At 45.3% G+C, this 16,115-nt stretch overlaps 1 protein-coding gene across 1 annotated transcript in view; it reads left to right on the top strand.

Annotated features, from left to right (window-relative positions):
- The window catches only part of LOC133345155 (protein TANC1-like), a 106,105-nt gene that overhangs the window by 37,807 nt on the left and 52,183 nt on the right, over nucleotides 1-16,115 (top strand). The window contains 1 exon segment of the mRNA XM_061555673.1: nucleotides 12,917-13,015. Within this exon segment, the coding sequence (XP_061411657.1) occupies nucleotides 12,917-13,015 (99 nt within the window).

Below are 16,115 nucleotides of genomic sequence, written 5' to 3'. Positions count from 1 at the left end.
TTTTCGTCTCATCTGGCTGGTAGCTCTGCAGATAGGGAGCTTGGCTCACAATTATGTACAGTCGATGGTTATAAGTGCAAATGCTGGTGGGTGTTCATACCTCCAGGGTTGATTATAATGATTGAGAACATTGACCAATGCATTAACCGATGGTATCAGTATTCATTCTTATAATTTCCGACGTAGAGTTTTTTTTTCTATTCCATATAGTTTTTTTTTAATATTCCACATATTTACGTGCGTTCTTTGGGTTGTGTTTGCACTTCCAGATGCCAGTACACAGAGCACAGAGGCCCACTGGGATGCAACATTCAATCTGTAGTTACTATGGTAACATATTGGCTTGCAGGAAGCCAAATGGGTTTATTTTTTTGACCAGCAACTAAAGTGTGTAATAAATATAGTTCTTCCAAATTTGATGGAAATATATATTCATGGTATATATATTGCTTGCCAGTACTCTCATTACCAAATAGCAGTACTGTCACTTTATTGTTGTATATATGATTACATTTTTTTACAGAATTAAAGAGGCAACTCATGGTTAAGCTGGAAAGCGTCTTACTACAATAAAGTAATAATTAATGTTTTCCAATGTAGAACAGTTTAAAATGTGTACGATATTCTGACACTTTGCTGAATGCACTTTCAATTATTTTGGTAATCCTGTCGTGGTCGGCAATACTGTACAGCAGTCTGAAGAATCGTAAATGTCCCTGTGTAATCTTTTATAACGCCCAATTGGGCGTTAGCACAATGTTAAAGTGCAGTTTTTCTTTCTTGCAGCAAGGTCCCATAAATCCAACAAGTGAGCCCATGGGCTTTTGTCCAGTTTTACACAAATAAATTAACATTACAAAAGCTATAGCCTCATTGGCAACCCGGTGCTCATGCTTTGAGCTTGGTTTCCGAGTAGCCATTGCTCCTGAAAAACTCGTGCTCTGGCCAGTATTGCATCACACTGTAGTTATATCAGTTACAGATTTAAGCCAAGTGCACAGTTTTCAGTGAGAGCTATGAATGGTGTTGCTGTTGGAATGTTGTCTGGGTGATGAATGAACTACGATGCCTTGCCTAGGACAGAAGTAGGAACGTTAAAGAGTGGTGATGCATCGGAAAGGCTGGAAGACCGATGAAAGATGAGATGCAGATCCGAAGTGGGTTATGAGGTTCAGTGATGCAGGGTTGACTGAATTGTTGCTGTTGGACTTATTCACCTCATTTATGACTGTGACCTTCAAGGTAAGAAGAAACAACAGAGACGACGGTTGATGTTTGCTTTGCTTATCACTCTCAGTTACTCCCTGACTAACGTACCGATGGGATGGAGTGAGCGTGTCCCTTGTGTTTTAACCCTATATGCAATTTGTGTAAACAAAGAATAGGAATACTCCACAACACTAATACTCTGACTATGGTTTTTGTGTAAATGTTGCTTGTACTAAACATTGAGTAAGCAGATGTTTTTTGAACTATATAATATAGTAGTTATTAATGAAACGCAATACAGCACGTAAATATATGCATCGGAACGTACTTAATTTTGTTCAAATTAAATTGAAAGTGGGGCATATACATTCGAGAGAATAACCTACAGTATAAACTTGAGTTCAGTAACGTCAAAATGCTAGTTTTATAGATCACATTGAACCAGAATACAGTATTACTAAAGTACTCTAAAAAAAATATTTCAATTGGTGATTTCAGTACGGTATTAATAACATACCAATGCAGTTATACGGTGCAGTACTTCAAAATATTTAAATCAAATTTTTTTTCTCTTCGATTGAATTTTCACTGCACATTTTTTAAAAATGTACGTGTCTCTGTAGTGTAGCATGTACTATAAGAAATGACCAAGGTCGGCACTGTACTGTTTTAATGGCTAACGTAGGGAAGTCTACAATGCAGTGTATACTTTACTCTTTGGTTCTTTCGGTAAAGTCATGTAGATAGAAACATTAATAGATCACGACGTTTCGACCGCAACACAAGCAACCATCATCAGGTGAGACAAACACAGCAGGAGAACTGCTGACGCAGGAGAAAGAGCTGCTGCAACACGAGGTTATATAGGTTAGGTGGGCTCAACCAATGGGTAAGTGGGCGGAGCTAGAGATGGAATTTGTACGTAAATGTAAGAGATTGGAATGTCAATGTGGCTTTAGGTGGGTTAAACCCAAGGGTAAATGGGCGGAGCTAGAGATGGAATTTCTATGTAAGAGATTAGCATGTCGATGTGAGACAGCTTCAGCAAACCAGGGGCTGTGCCAATGAGAAGATTAGCATGTCAATGTCAGAGAACCGGGCAACAAGAACAAAAAACCCACAAGAGCAACTACGAGGATAGACCAGCATGTCAACGAGAGAGATACACATGGAGAGAGAGAGACAGAGAGAGAGACACACACAGAGAGAGAGACACAAAGAGACACAACACAGAGAGACAGAGAGATGGATACACAGAGAGACAACCACCACAACCGATCTTGACACCGCTGGTACCAGTCATTGGCAAGTCCACTCAGCTCCACATCCTCCTGTACCACATCACTCCATCTCTTCTCCAGCCCGTGCCGCGCCCATTTCGCCCTTTAATCCGGCCGAACAAAAGCTGTTTAGGCATGCGGTGGCGGGGCATGCGGACTACATGGCCCAGCTAACGCAGCATTGCCTACCGGAGGAGCTCACCGATGGGACTTTGTCCAGATCTTTCAAGGATTTGTGAGCTTCTCACACAATCCAGCCTGGTTAAACCCAGGATGGATCATAGGCAGGCCAGCCTAAATGTCTCTAACTGGCGAAGATGTTCCTTTAGGGGGGTCCACGTTTCGCAAGCATAGAGACGGGAGGGAATGACCGTGGCCGAGAAGACCTGAAGCTTTGTGCGGAGCAACAGACCAGGTAGCTTCCACACAGCGTTATGCAACCGATGAAAAGATAATGCCGCTCGACTGATTTGGAGTGAGACCTCTGCTGTTAAACCGGAGCCGGTCATGAGGAAACTGCCCAGGTATGGGAAACTCTCCACTCTCTCCACAACTGCCCTATCACCAATTGGGAGTTGTGGGGGTGGAGTGTCCGATGGTACAAAATACCCAGGCAGGTGCTTAGTTTTGGTGGGGCTGGTGGTAAGGCCCCACTTCTTAGTGGCAAGCTCCAGGTTCAGCAGCAGCGCCTCAACTCTTCATCTGAGTGAGCAGCGATTACCAGATCATCGGCATACATAACATGGTTGAGCAATAGGGAGCCATCCCTTGACCGCACCCAGGCATCGATCAGCCTCCCATTGTATCTGTACCAGATGGAAATTCCTCCGGTACAGCTATTGAAGGCATCACGAACTACGTGGTCGAAATAGATGTTAAATAATGTGGGAGCCAGAGGACATGCCTGTCGCACCCCAAGGTGTACAGGGAATAGCTCCCACTCCCGGCCACGTAGTTTTACCCGGGCCCGCTCACCATCATGAAGGTCCTTAATGATCGTGAGCAGAGGGTCACGGACTCTGAAAGCACGAAGAACTATCCAGAGCCCAGACCTACTGATGGTATCATAGGCCTTAACCAGGTCAATAAAGCAGTGATGTAGGTCTTGTTGGAATTCCTTACACCTCTGCTGTAGCAGACGGATAGAAAATATGGCATCTGTGCAGGACCGCCCTTTCCTGAAACCGCATCGGGGCTTCCGCAAGCCTCTCCTCAGTGTGCCTAGCAAGGATATGTTGAATAATCCTTGCCAGGACCTTACCCGGCACACTGAGGAGTGAGATGCTCCTGTAGGTAGTTGTTACAGTCTGTGCGGTCCCCCTTCTTAAAGAGGGGGACCACCAGGGCATCCTTCCAGTCCTGCGGAACCTGTCCAGTGATGTCTTTTAGGGCAGTCTGTGCACAAACGCCACCCTCCCTCCGCATTTCACTTGGGAGATCATCTCTGCCCGGTGCCTTTCCTGGTCTCAGACTCTGGATCTCCTTCAGTACTTCCTCAACAGATGGCACCTCAGCCAGCTACTCACAGGGGGTGACTTCCTCCAATATATGAGGCACCGCAGCCTCAGCAGGGTCATCCCCACTTTGTCCCACGTTGTTACCCAGGCTGAGGAATGTCCCCTCCCCCAGGACCTCACAGAAATGCTCAGCAAATCTGCAAACCTGTTCCTGGGGGTCGGAAATTGGATCACTGGGTACAAACTGAGCAATCATTGGAAGGACGTTATTAACCAGGTAAAGTCTTAACTGACTGTGATGTTTCCATCCTACTTGCCGATGTCAGCTGTTATTTCCGACTCTCTGAGTACTTCCCCAGGTTAAATGTCTTTACATTAACGGGCTAAGTGTCTCACTAACACAGCTAGCCGTTGCCCCTATCCCTCGCTATGGCGGGAGCTCTCGTTTTTTAACAGACGATAACTGTCTGTGATGTTTCTGTGTATGTGTCTCTTTGTTTATTTGTCTCTCTGTGTGTGTATCTCTATGTATGTCACTATGTGTGTCTCTCTCCATTTGTTTTCTGTGTGTGTGTCTCTTTCTCTGTGTTTCTCTCTCTCCATGTGTATCTCTCTCGTTGACATGCTGGTCTGTCCTCGTAGTTGCTCTTGCGGGTTTTTTGTTCTTGTTGCCCGGTTCTCTGACATTGACATGCTAATCTCCTCATTGGCACAGCCCCTGGTTGCTGGAGCAATCTCACATTGACATGTTAATCTCTTACATTTAGGTACAAATTCCATCTCTAGCTCTGCCCACTTACCCTTGGATTGAGCCCACCTAAAGCCTATAACACGTTCCTTCTGAGTGGGCAGGTAGGAACTTGATTGGACAGCACATTCGTGCACGACAGACAAATATGCATGACAGATAGACAAATAATCCCTGGTGGGCAGTGTAGAACCTGTTGTTCCTACCTGTATAACCTCGTACTGGTAAGAACCACCTGGTTCCACCACCCCACAGGGGATTATTGTGTCCGTCCGTCGTGCTTCCAAAAATGGGAGGGGTGGGGCTGGGTGGAGAGGGGAGGGTGGGGAGGTGCTGGGTGGGCAGGGTGGGGCTGGGTGGGGAGGGTGGGGCTGGGTGGGGGATGGGAGGGGTGGGGCTGGGTGGGGAGGGGCTGGTCATCCCGTGGTGCCCTTATAAAACTCAACGTTTAACCTACTCACGCCGGCTTGTGCCCGCCCTCACAGTCGGCCATATTTGCGGAATACACCACGCCGCCGTTGACCCTGGCCATTGACCGAGCAACTCAACGTTCCTACCGGCTCCCTCCGCAGGAATGTGTTGTTGCAGCAGCTCTCTCTCCTGCGTCAGCAGTTCTTCTGCTGTTTGTCTCACCTGATGACGGTTGCTTGTGTTGAGATCGAAACGTCGTGATCTATTCATTTTTCTATCGACGTGACTTTACCGAAAGAACCAAAGAGTATGGATTCCTGGAGTCATGAAAGCTTCAAATCAAGAGTGTATACTTTACTTCAATTTCATTTAAGCGAAACACGAATTTATAATGTTCTCTGATGCGTCAAATAAATAGTGACTGCCACGTTTATCATCATACCACTTCGAGACAAACAGCAATTGGGGGGACAGACGATGTTGGATTTCTGGCAGTTTTGGGAACAGTATTGCCTCCAAAAATGGGACCTTTTTGTTGGGTGGTTGGGTGGCGGTGGTTGAGTGGTGGGGGGGGGGGAGTGATTGGGTTGGGTGGTGGTTGAGTGGTGGGGGGGGGAGGGGTAGTGGTGGGGGGGGAGTGATTGGGTGGTGGTTGGGTGGTGGTTGAGTGGTGGGGGGTGGTTGGGTGGTTGAGTGGTGGGGGGTGTGGTAGGGGGGAGTGGTTGGGTGGGGGGGGTTGAGTGGTGGGGGGGGTGGTTGGGTGGGGGGGGGTTGAGTGGTGGGGGGGTTGGGTGGTGGTAGGGGGGAGTGGTTGGGTGGGGGGGTTGAGTGGTGGGGGGTGGTTGGGTGGGGGGGGGTTGAGTGGTGGGGGGGTTGGGTGGTGGTAGGGGGGAGTGGTTGGGTGGGGGGGTTGAGTGGTGGGGGGGGTGGTTGGGTGGGGGGGGGTTGAGTGGTGGGGGGAGTGGTTGGGTGGGGGGGTTGAGTGGTGGGGGGTGGTTGGGTGGTTGAGTGGTGGGGGGGGTGTGGTAGGGGGGAGTGGTTGGGTGGGGGGGTTGAGTGGTGGGGGGGGGTTGAGTGGTGGGGGGTGTGGTAGGGGGGAGTGGTTGGGTGGGGGGGTTGAGTGGAGTGGGGGGGGTTTGGGTGGTGGTAGGGGGGAGTGGTTGAGTGGTGGGGGGTGGTTGGGTGGTTGAGTGGTGGGGGGGGGGGTGGTAGGGGGAAGTGGTTGGGTGGGGGGGTTGAGTGGTGGGGGTGTTTGGGTGGTTGACTGGTGGGGGGTAGTGGTTGGGTGGTGGGGGGGGTGTTACATCACTCGACCACCACGCCGTCTCCAGAGGGGGGCGGAGTGCCACGGGGGAGGAGGGAGGCGACTACAGTGCAGGTGGCTGTCATTGCCGCCGCCGCCGCCGCCGATGCTGCTGCTGCTGCATCGCGGGCAGATTTGGGGGGCGAGCGCGAGGGGCGTGGAAAACGTTAACAGCACATGAACAAGTCGGATGTCAGGTGGGTTTAATAAAGGAAAAGCAGTTTCCGCTTATTCGTCCCGGCGACTTCTTTGGCCGTGCCAAGCGAAAGGTGGAGGAGAGTTGCGGCGCGCAGATCGAGTCGTGTTTGAACGGGGGGTGAGTGGTGGAGACCTTGACCCGCCTTGTGTTTTGCAAATTCATTTCGCTTTTGCTCCTCCCGGCCGTTCTGCTGAACTGTAATATATTCTATGTGTGTGGCAGCAAAGCCACCCACCACCGCCGTCTTGAGTCAATGCAAGTTGCTGCCTTGCTAACATGCGCTGCCCTTCAAATTACTCGGTGGGTAGTCGCCGTCCGACTGCAGGCCGTGTATGAATGTTGTTGTTGCTGCTGCTGCTGCGTTGTTGCTCCATGTGGATGTGTCGGGGGGGGTGTTGTGTTTGTGGGAAGATTGGTTGAGGTTTTTTTGGCTTTTGTCAGGTGTTGTGCGCGCACGTGAAGCCAAATCAAAAATCGTTCTTTTAGCATTTGACGCCGTGAGGTTCTGCTATGTAAAATGCTGCAATCGGATCTTACAAGCTCATGTATTTAAACATCTGCAAGCTCGTGTAATTACAGTGATATACTCTTACTCTGTTGGAAGTGCGAGGGCAGAGATTCACCTGTCAAACATAGGTACGGCAATTTGCGTATTAAGTTAACTTTTATCAGTGCTTGTTGATTGAACCATTTTATATTCCCTTGTTAGTGTGTATTAATCATTACTATAGAACAACTGTGGATGTTTTCTTTGTGTTCAGTATTTCTTGTTCGACTACATTGCAGAGCCACACCACTTCTATACCTGCCGAGTGTGACATTAATCCCCATTGCATTTCCCAGAACGTTTTCTGATGCATGTCGGAACATATCACGTACTGTATCAAACATCTATGCGTGTTTGTTTTTAAGTAACCTGTATAACACTTCACCAATCCATGGCCACGCGTTTGACCCATTTAGGTTGTTTTCAGCATTATCTAAAGCGTGATACCATATACTGGGTAGCGATTCGCATTGCACGCGATGTACATTTAAATCGCTTTGCTGCTTGAAACGTAAAGTAAAATTGCAGGGACGCCCTTGCCTAGTTACTGTACAAGCAGCTCTTATATATTGGGTTGTCTTTTTGAATAATGCCCGCTGCATTTGTATAACAGCTGCTGTGATGACACTGGTCTGGCTTTGGTCACTAACGCGTCAAGCCGCGACAGCTTGTAAAAGCACTTGGCAATGTGTGTGGGGTGATCATCCCCCCCGGTTAAAGACTTGAAGCGTGAGATTTGTAAATAACATGTGGTTGTGGGTTGTTTTCATGAAACAACTGGATGGGCCATCGATTCCGGCTGTTGCAGTTATTGACACCCACAGGTTCCACTGGGTTTTATTTTTCACACCGTAGTATGACACATTGCAACAAAGGCACTATTATCTAAATACGCAAGAACGGCCAGTTTTTTTTTACTAACACGTGCTTTGCAGAATTTAGATTGCACGCTTTGACCATAACGATCTTGTGTTCTGAATGCTTCAGTAAAATAAAAGTCTGGTTATAGCAAAAAAAGGTCTGCACATTTCCCCATCTGTTACTGTGTAAATCAGCCTGTTGCTCATATAAAACTTGCATCTTGATAAAACCAGAACTGTACTGACAAATGGAATGTTATGTATATGGAAAAACTGGTAATTTTGGGAGGAAACCGTTAATATTATTGACACTTATTACTGGAAGTACAGTCGCGCGACAGGCACGTGAGTCTATAACCATATTAATGCAAAACATGCTATACATATTCTTTGGTTCTTTCGGTTAAGTCACGTCTAAAGATAAAATAATAAATTAAAATAATAGCATATTACGACGTTTCGATTGCAACACAAGCAATCATCATCAGGCATAAAAGAAATAGCAACAAAAATCTAACTAGAAAACTATAGACAGACATCTAACTAGTTTTCTAGTTAGATTTTTGTTGCTATTTCTTTTATGCCTGATGATGATTGCTTGTGTTGCAATCGAAACGTCGTAACATGCTATTATTTAAATTTATTATTTTATCTTTAGACGTGACTTAACCGAAAGAACCAAAGAATAATTCCTGCAGTCACGAAAGCTCCAAAATTATGCTATACATAGTCTTTGGCTCGCACATTTACATTTTACATGCTTGGTGTTAGGGGGTTTAACCATTCTTTTAATTTGTACTTCTACCCTCAATATATACACGTGGAATCGTGCGTGATAATGCACGAACCGTATATGTTCTCTGTAATACTCTTGTCATTTTGAGGACCCAGGTGACCTGAAAAAAATTACACTATCCTGGTCTCTTGGAGTTCCCACGTGGTTAAATAAAATAAAATAACTCTGTGGCCACTAGAGGCGCCAGCTTTCACCGCATATGAAAAATGGAAACAATGACGAGACACTGCAGTCATCTCAAATTACAAATTATATCACCAATTAATATACTCTACATTGTGACAGCGAATGATACGATTACAATTGTAATTGATCCCAGGTCTGTTCATGACCCTGAGTCATGACAATTAAATTAATCTCAGGGGGTTGAATATTTTACACTTGTACTTGGTAAAGATTGCTACAGGATGTACAGAGGACAGCACTAAAATGGAATGATGGGAGCACATCATCTGGGAGGGATTGATGCTCCAACAATAAATCCATGGATCAAAGAACTGAGTGCAAATCACAAATATCAATCTACCAACTGGCCGATGGAAACATGACACTCCTTAAAAAGTCTGGAGTCTCAGCAAGGCCTTCATGTTTAAAGACGTGTAATAAATAGTGTGGAAACATTTCCGAAAAACCGATAACACAGTACACATTTGTCATGGCATATACAACATTACTTCCTATAGTTGTCGTCCTAGGAATGTGGAATTTCCACCACTCGCTCAGGACTACTAAAGGGGATGGATGAGCACCGAATCTTTTACCACTGGAGCAAGGAGGGGTGGGGCTATTTTAGGACGGCGTTAACTCAGCTCATGATTCAGAAGCTGGCGGAATGTGAAATCATACAAAAGGTGAGATGTTCAGGTTAACGGTCATAAGGTCAAATTTCGATTTAAAGCTTTCGTGACTGCAGGTGCTTTGAGGTTAGGTTCGGGGTGACTTGCCTTAGCTGATGGCTACTTACAATGTGTTGGCAAGCAAAAATAAAGAGGGTCATTTGCCCATGTGATTAAAGATCAGGTCAGGGTGATGTCCTTTGCAGAGCTGTTCAATAAAGCTTTTTGCAGTAGTAGCAACAGCAGCTGCAACATTCGTGAGTGGATTAATGCAACTAGAGCAGAAATTGTAAATTTTTTCCATGTTTGCGGCTTCATGTTGCTCCGTTTTCAGTATTAGTTGGGTAAAGGCAAACAAGTGTTTAAAGAAAAACATTCTAATGTCAAGTTAAAGTCGCTCTGCTTTGTATATACAGTACAGTTATGGAAGTCAAAACAAACGTTAATGTTATTAAAACATGGCATTTTAATTAAACACATTAACTCTGGTAATGAGCTGAAGAAAATATTTAGCAAAGTGAAATATAGTATCCGACAGTATAGAAGACCTAACAGAATGGCTTGACGACATAAGAGATTGGTGCCAGATAGATGTGCACTACTTGAGCATATTGGCACAAGACGGGAAAATTTAAACAAATGACGAAATGTGCAGTGGACACCCTACCGGGCTACCCCATGGATCGTGATGATGATGACAGTATATTAGTTTCATGTAAAAAGTGTTAAGTGAAATGGCACAATGGGCGTACACCAATGCCCCCACAACACCCCATTATATTACATAGAGTAAATATGCATTGAATTCCATTGCATAATGGACACCGTTACATAACAGGACAGTTTGGAGCAATAAGCACTACGTGGGCTACCAAAGGGGACCCAAAAGTAAAACAATTACACCCACTGGCCCCCGCCTTTAAGGCCCCCACATTTAAGGCCCCACTCTCCCCCAGCATTCCTGCCTTTGTTTTGGTCTTTGCAAAAACACACTGGGAGAGGTTCTCGGTGCTCTTTTTCCAGTGGCGTCTCTTCCTTCCTGCCCCGCATCGACTCATGGCCATCCCTTTCAGTTTCTGGCTTGGCGTTGTTTGGGCGTTTGCGGCAGAGCCCTCCTAGTTCGTGACTTTATGGGCCCAACTCGCCGGTCTTGCAGGCTTCTCGTATTACCGTGGAGCAAACTGATGGCTCCAACAGATGAATCTGTCTCTTCCCCCCCTGCCCCCACGTCGTTTCCTGGGAGCTGTAACTAACTCGTTTAGTAGCAGTGGTAGCAAAGCCAGTATGGCCGTAGCAATTCTGGAAGCAGACACACATTTTTTTGTCATTTAATTTTATGGTCCCAATAACTTATGAGTTCATACTTAGTTTTACTGTGTGAAGATGCCATGTGTCGTAAGAGTGGAAGACATTTCCACTGAATGAAAGACACTTTTTGCTGACGTGAAGGTAACTACTAAACTTCATGCACTATTCTTGTGCAGTTATTTCAGTCTTTATATAAGGATCACTGTCAGAAATACAGTACTGTATGTGTTTATATAGTTATGCAAAATAATAGTTTATTTTTTGTCAACTTCCTATAACCACACGCTAAAATGATTCGTAGTATAATTACCAAAAGTTGTCAATACATTTGAAGAGTGTAGTTGTAGTGAATGAGTTGGCTTGTAAATTATATTTTGTGAACTTAAATATTGCTTCTCGAGTCAATTGTATTCATGCAATTATATATGGAAATGACATTTTTGAGGGTGTATTTTTGCTCAAGCTTTTAATAAATGCAAGCGATATTTAATAACTGTGCAAAAATAAGTCCATGTCTTAAAACCTCTAACTACTGTACCACTTGATATTTAATCCTCAGAAAAGTAGAAAAATCTGTTCCTGCTTTTTTAATGCAGAATGTGTTTTGCAAGGACTCCACATGTTTTTTCATTCAATTATATAGTCCTATGGGGTTAAATTAATATCAGCTTTGGAAACTATGTAAAAATATAACTGCATTAAAAAAGCAATGCAAATTGCTATAATTGCACCTTCACCAATGAGCATGTAAGTAAGACATACTCTGACTCGCACTGAATTAACATGTTGCCTCTTGCTGTATACATTAATCTCAACTTCACCAAATGTAGAAATTTTACGGTGCAAAGCAATACGAGCCAGACTGAAGTTTGCATTACATTTGGATTTACAGAAACCGTATTGAGGAATGTTTTTTTTACGAAGACATTCCAAACAACTTAGGTCTCATCCACCCTTATGCCTTGAACGCATGACGTTTGTGCAGTTTTGCTACACAGTGTGACACTTGGCTCAAAGTGTTCACGTTTTAAGGGGCCGAGGGCATCTCGTTTAAGTGGTAATGTTATATTTTGTATTATGAACTTGGGTTCAGGTTGTGTCAGTGTCTTATTCCAGTCATGCTTAAATTGAATCAGACTACTGGTTTATTCCTGCATTTCATTTGTATTTAAAAGTATGTTTTACACAGTACAGTATAGTTACATTGCTGTGGTGATGTGTAAATATGGATGGATAATAATCTGAAGAGTATTTGCACTGGGTTTAAGAGCCTGACCAGCAGTGTGAAGTATGGCTATATACAATTATATGACCAACCCGGCAATGGGAGATCTTAGTGGATGAAGATCCACGAATGGATGTGGATGTCTTGATATGCTCAGAGGTTACGTTAACCAACGGTGTGCTTACTGTATTCTGTATTAATGTCATTTATTGAAGTTATAGTATGAAAATGTGCAGGAGTGTATTACACTAACACGTAATACAGCAATTCATAGGGAAAATAGCCATTGTTAAATAGTGTATATGGTACTTGAATAATTATGTTCTTGCATGATGAATACTGTAGCACCCAAACATGTATCCTTGTATCCAATGCCTTATTTTTGATTAGTAATTATGGATTTATTTTCATCTGGGAAATACTGAAACAGATGTTTGTGGTAATTTAGCCTAAAAATGTGACAACCAATAACACAAGTCTCTGGTGGCATTCCGGCCAATCCAGTAATTCGTTTCATTGTTGTCAGCAATGGGTAATAGGATTGGCTAGGAGAGCTTGTAACTGAAAGTTTAGGCTTAATAACAGGAAAACTCAATTGCATGACTGTGCTTGGAGGCAAACTTAAGGGTGCTAATGAATATGGATGTTCTAAAGGGTTAAGCTCACAGTAACTGTGCCCAACCAGTGTTACCTTTCTTGCTGTTGAATCTCTGCATTATCTCACCGCTGAATCGCAGGTTCAAACAGGAAGCCGAGGTACACGGACGTAACCCGTGACCCCGAGCCGGCTGCGCCGTCCGTCAGTATAGCAGACTCGGAGCAGCTGCCTACTCATGGTATGCAAGCAAATCCTCACAACAAGCAAACCTGTTTGCCAGCCTGTCAGCAGCTCATAACTGAGGAGCACGTGTGTGTGTGTGTTTTTTCAGCAACCATTCTCCATCAATTTTTTGTTGTTGCGTACATTTCCACAAAGGTGCGGGATGTGAGAAAATTGTTATCGTGCCTGGGGTTCTTTGGTTTTTCAGGTTACAGTCGATTTATTGCACATATTTGCGTTTCATATTGGGATGAAATGTGTAAATGAAATGTGTAAAAGCATGTTTTATGACATGTAAAATCTTCAGAATATACAGTATGAATAACAAGCACTTTCAAATTGGAGTGATGTTCATCTTTGCTTACATTTTTTTAACATATAACTTTTGTGCCCGTTGTTGAGTAAAGAAAATCACACATAGAAAATGTAATATGTTGAACTTTTCTCTCCTGTGAGTTAAAAGAGCATGCTTTTGAAAAAAACCTATCTCTTTACATCACGTTATTGCTACAAAGTTTAGCATCGATCCTCGCCACAAGCCCTTATCCCTCCCATACTCTTACTGGCATGTTTAAATTGTGCTAAGGCTGTAGGAATGTGTCAGATGAAAGATTCGGTGTCTTCTAGAGGTGGGCGGGGGGTGGGCCGATTTAGGATTTAGTCATGGAGTGAGCCGTTTCTGGATGGTGAGCAGGGTCACTTCACAGGTGACATCATTGACAATGACGCCAGCGTAAGCCCAACGTCTCAAACGAGTACCACAGATTTCAAGAAAATATCTGCGTTTTCTGCAGTTAACGTTTGTGAACTACAGTATTTTTCTCACGTAAATGTAACATTATAACATTATTTTGTAACTGTTAAGTTCAGTAGCTTCGTTGTAATTGCATGTTTAACGCAATAAACGGGGTACTTACCTGCACTAGCAGACATCCACCAGTAGGGTGTGATGTGTGGGCCACCAAGGTTCCCCAGACCCCAAGAGGGGGGCTGGGGGAAAATTCCAGGTCCCTCTGTAACTCTCTAGAAGGGAGGCGTGGCCAGAGGCGTGGGAACCCTGGCAGGTGTATAAAAGCCGGACCCCTGACCCGGTTTCGACTGAAGACCGGGCTTAGAGTAGGACCCAGAGGCCCCCAGACCCACGGTCCTTCTAAGGGCCGGGACTGAGGTGGGACAGTAGTTGGACCCTGGGTACCCACAGACCCCGACGTCCTTGTAAGGGCCGGGACTGAGTGGGCCAGTGGCCGGGACCCGAGGACCTTGGCTGGGTCAGGTCAGGGTAGCCTCCCCTAGGGCCCCTAGCCGGAGGGCTGAGAGCAGAGTGGTCCCCAGTGTGAGGAGGCACGATAGCCCGGAGGCCATACCTCTCCAGGTAGCGGGTGTAAGGGGCCGTTACCCCTTTGTCTTAGAGACCCTGTACACTAGTGTTGTTAAATGAAAGTGTCGCCTCAACTACCGGCTCCCCCTCGTCCTTGGGCTCACTACACATGTAATGCAATGTAAAAAAAATGACAAAAATCACTTTATTTTATTTTCTCATATCGAAGTGCTTTGCCCAGTTATGGAATTACTCTTTGGTTCTTTCGGTAAAGTCACATAGAAAGAAAATAAATTAAATAATAATAGAATACGACGTTTCGATTGCAACACAAGCAACCATCATCAGGTACAAATGAATGAGAAAACAAACATAGTAAACTTGGAAATATAATGCAATACAACACAGAGAGTTGGCCAACACAACAGTCAACACCCTACCTGGTTGATTATGTTCTTCCAAAGATTGCTAAATTTGAGAGAGAGACAAAACAGACACGGAGACACAGACAGACACACAAGCAGAGAGAGACTCACACAGAGACAAACAGAGATAGACACACACATAGGTACACAGAAAGACAACGTCTCTATGTCGAGGCCTTAAATATGTAATAAAGGACTCTTAGGCGATGTTGGTCTCCGTCTGTCCTTTATTGGGTTCTTGTCTCACACCCCGCGATGTCCCCGGTCGGACCCGCACCTCTTCCGTCGCGTGCCCCCCCGCACGCCGTTCGAGTCCTCCGCTCTCTCTGCAGCCACACCGCTGCCCGTGTGCCCCGCACACTCTGCAGCCACTCCGCTGCTCCGTGTGCCCCGCACACTCTGCAGCCACTCTGCTGCTCAGTGTGCTCCCGCACACTCTGCAGCCACTCCGCTGTTCCACGTACACCGCTGGCCGACGGTGCCGTGACTCCGACCACGTGGCAATTCGTGCCACTCCTCCGCCACCACCCCGCGTGGCTTCTCCTATCTTCACTCTCTCTCGACTCCCGATCCCCTTCCGGTTCTCACCCTATATCCTCCTCCTCACGTGACCCTGACTCCTCCTCCTCCTCACGTGACCCTGACTCCGCCCCCACTCACCCCAACGACCAGGCTCCACCTCCCCTAATACTCCGGCCCGCGTGAGTGGTGCGGAGCCAGCGCCCACCCTTTCCTTGCTCGCATTACAAATAGAGAGAGGGGTGGGGGTTGGGGCAGAGGGGGAGTTGTGTGGAATTCCTGCTCATAGCGGATGGACGAGCTGGACACTGGACTTCTAAACAAACAAGCACGGAGCGTTGTGTGGAATTCCTGCCCATAGCGGCCGGACGAGAGAATGGACTTATAAACAAGCACGGTAGAAAGCAAATTTAGTAAAATTAGGAAGTGTAATGCAATGCAACACAGAGAGTCGGTTAGAATACAGTTAGCGCATAGCCTGGTTGATTACGTTCTTCCAAAGATTTCTAAATTAGAAGTTAAGTGTGAAACAAACAAGCACGGAAAACCATCCACGTAGAGGTGGTTCAAACTAGATTCGAAGCTTTCGTGACTGCAGTAATTACTCTTTGGTTCTTTCGGTAAAGTCACATAGAAATAAATAAAATAAAATAATAATAGAATACGACGATTCGATTGCAACACAAGCAACCATCATCAGGTACAAATGAATGAGAAAACAAACATAGTAAACTTGGAAATATAATGCAATACAATACAGAGAGTCGGCCAACACAACTGTCAACACCCCACCTGGTTGATATTTCCAAGTTTACTATGTTTGTTTTCTCAATCATTTGTACCTGATGATGGTT

This window comes from Lethenteron reissneri, chromosome 21, assembly GCF_015708825.2.
Source record: "Lethenteron reissneri isolate LAM-NWPU_2019-01 chromosome 21, ASM1570882v1, whole genome shotgun sequence".
NCBI lineage: Eukaryota > Metazoa > Chordata > Hyperoartia > Petromyzontiformes > Petromyzontidae > Lethenteron > Lethenteron reissneri.
This window is presented reverse-complemented; position numbering and strand designations above follow the sequence as displayed.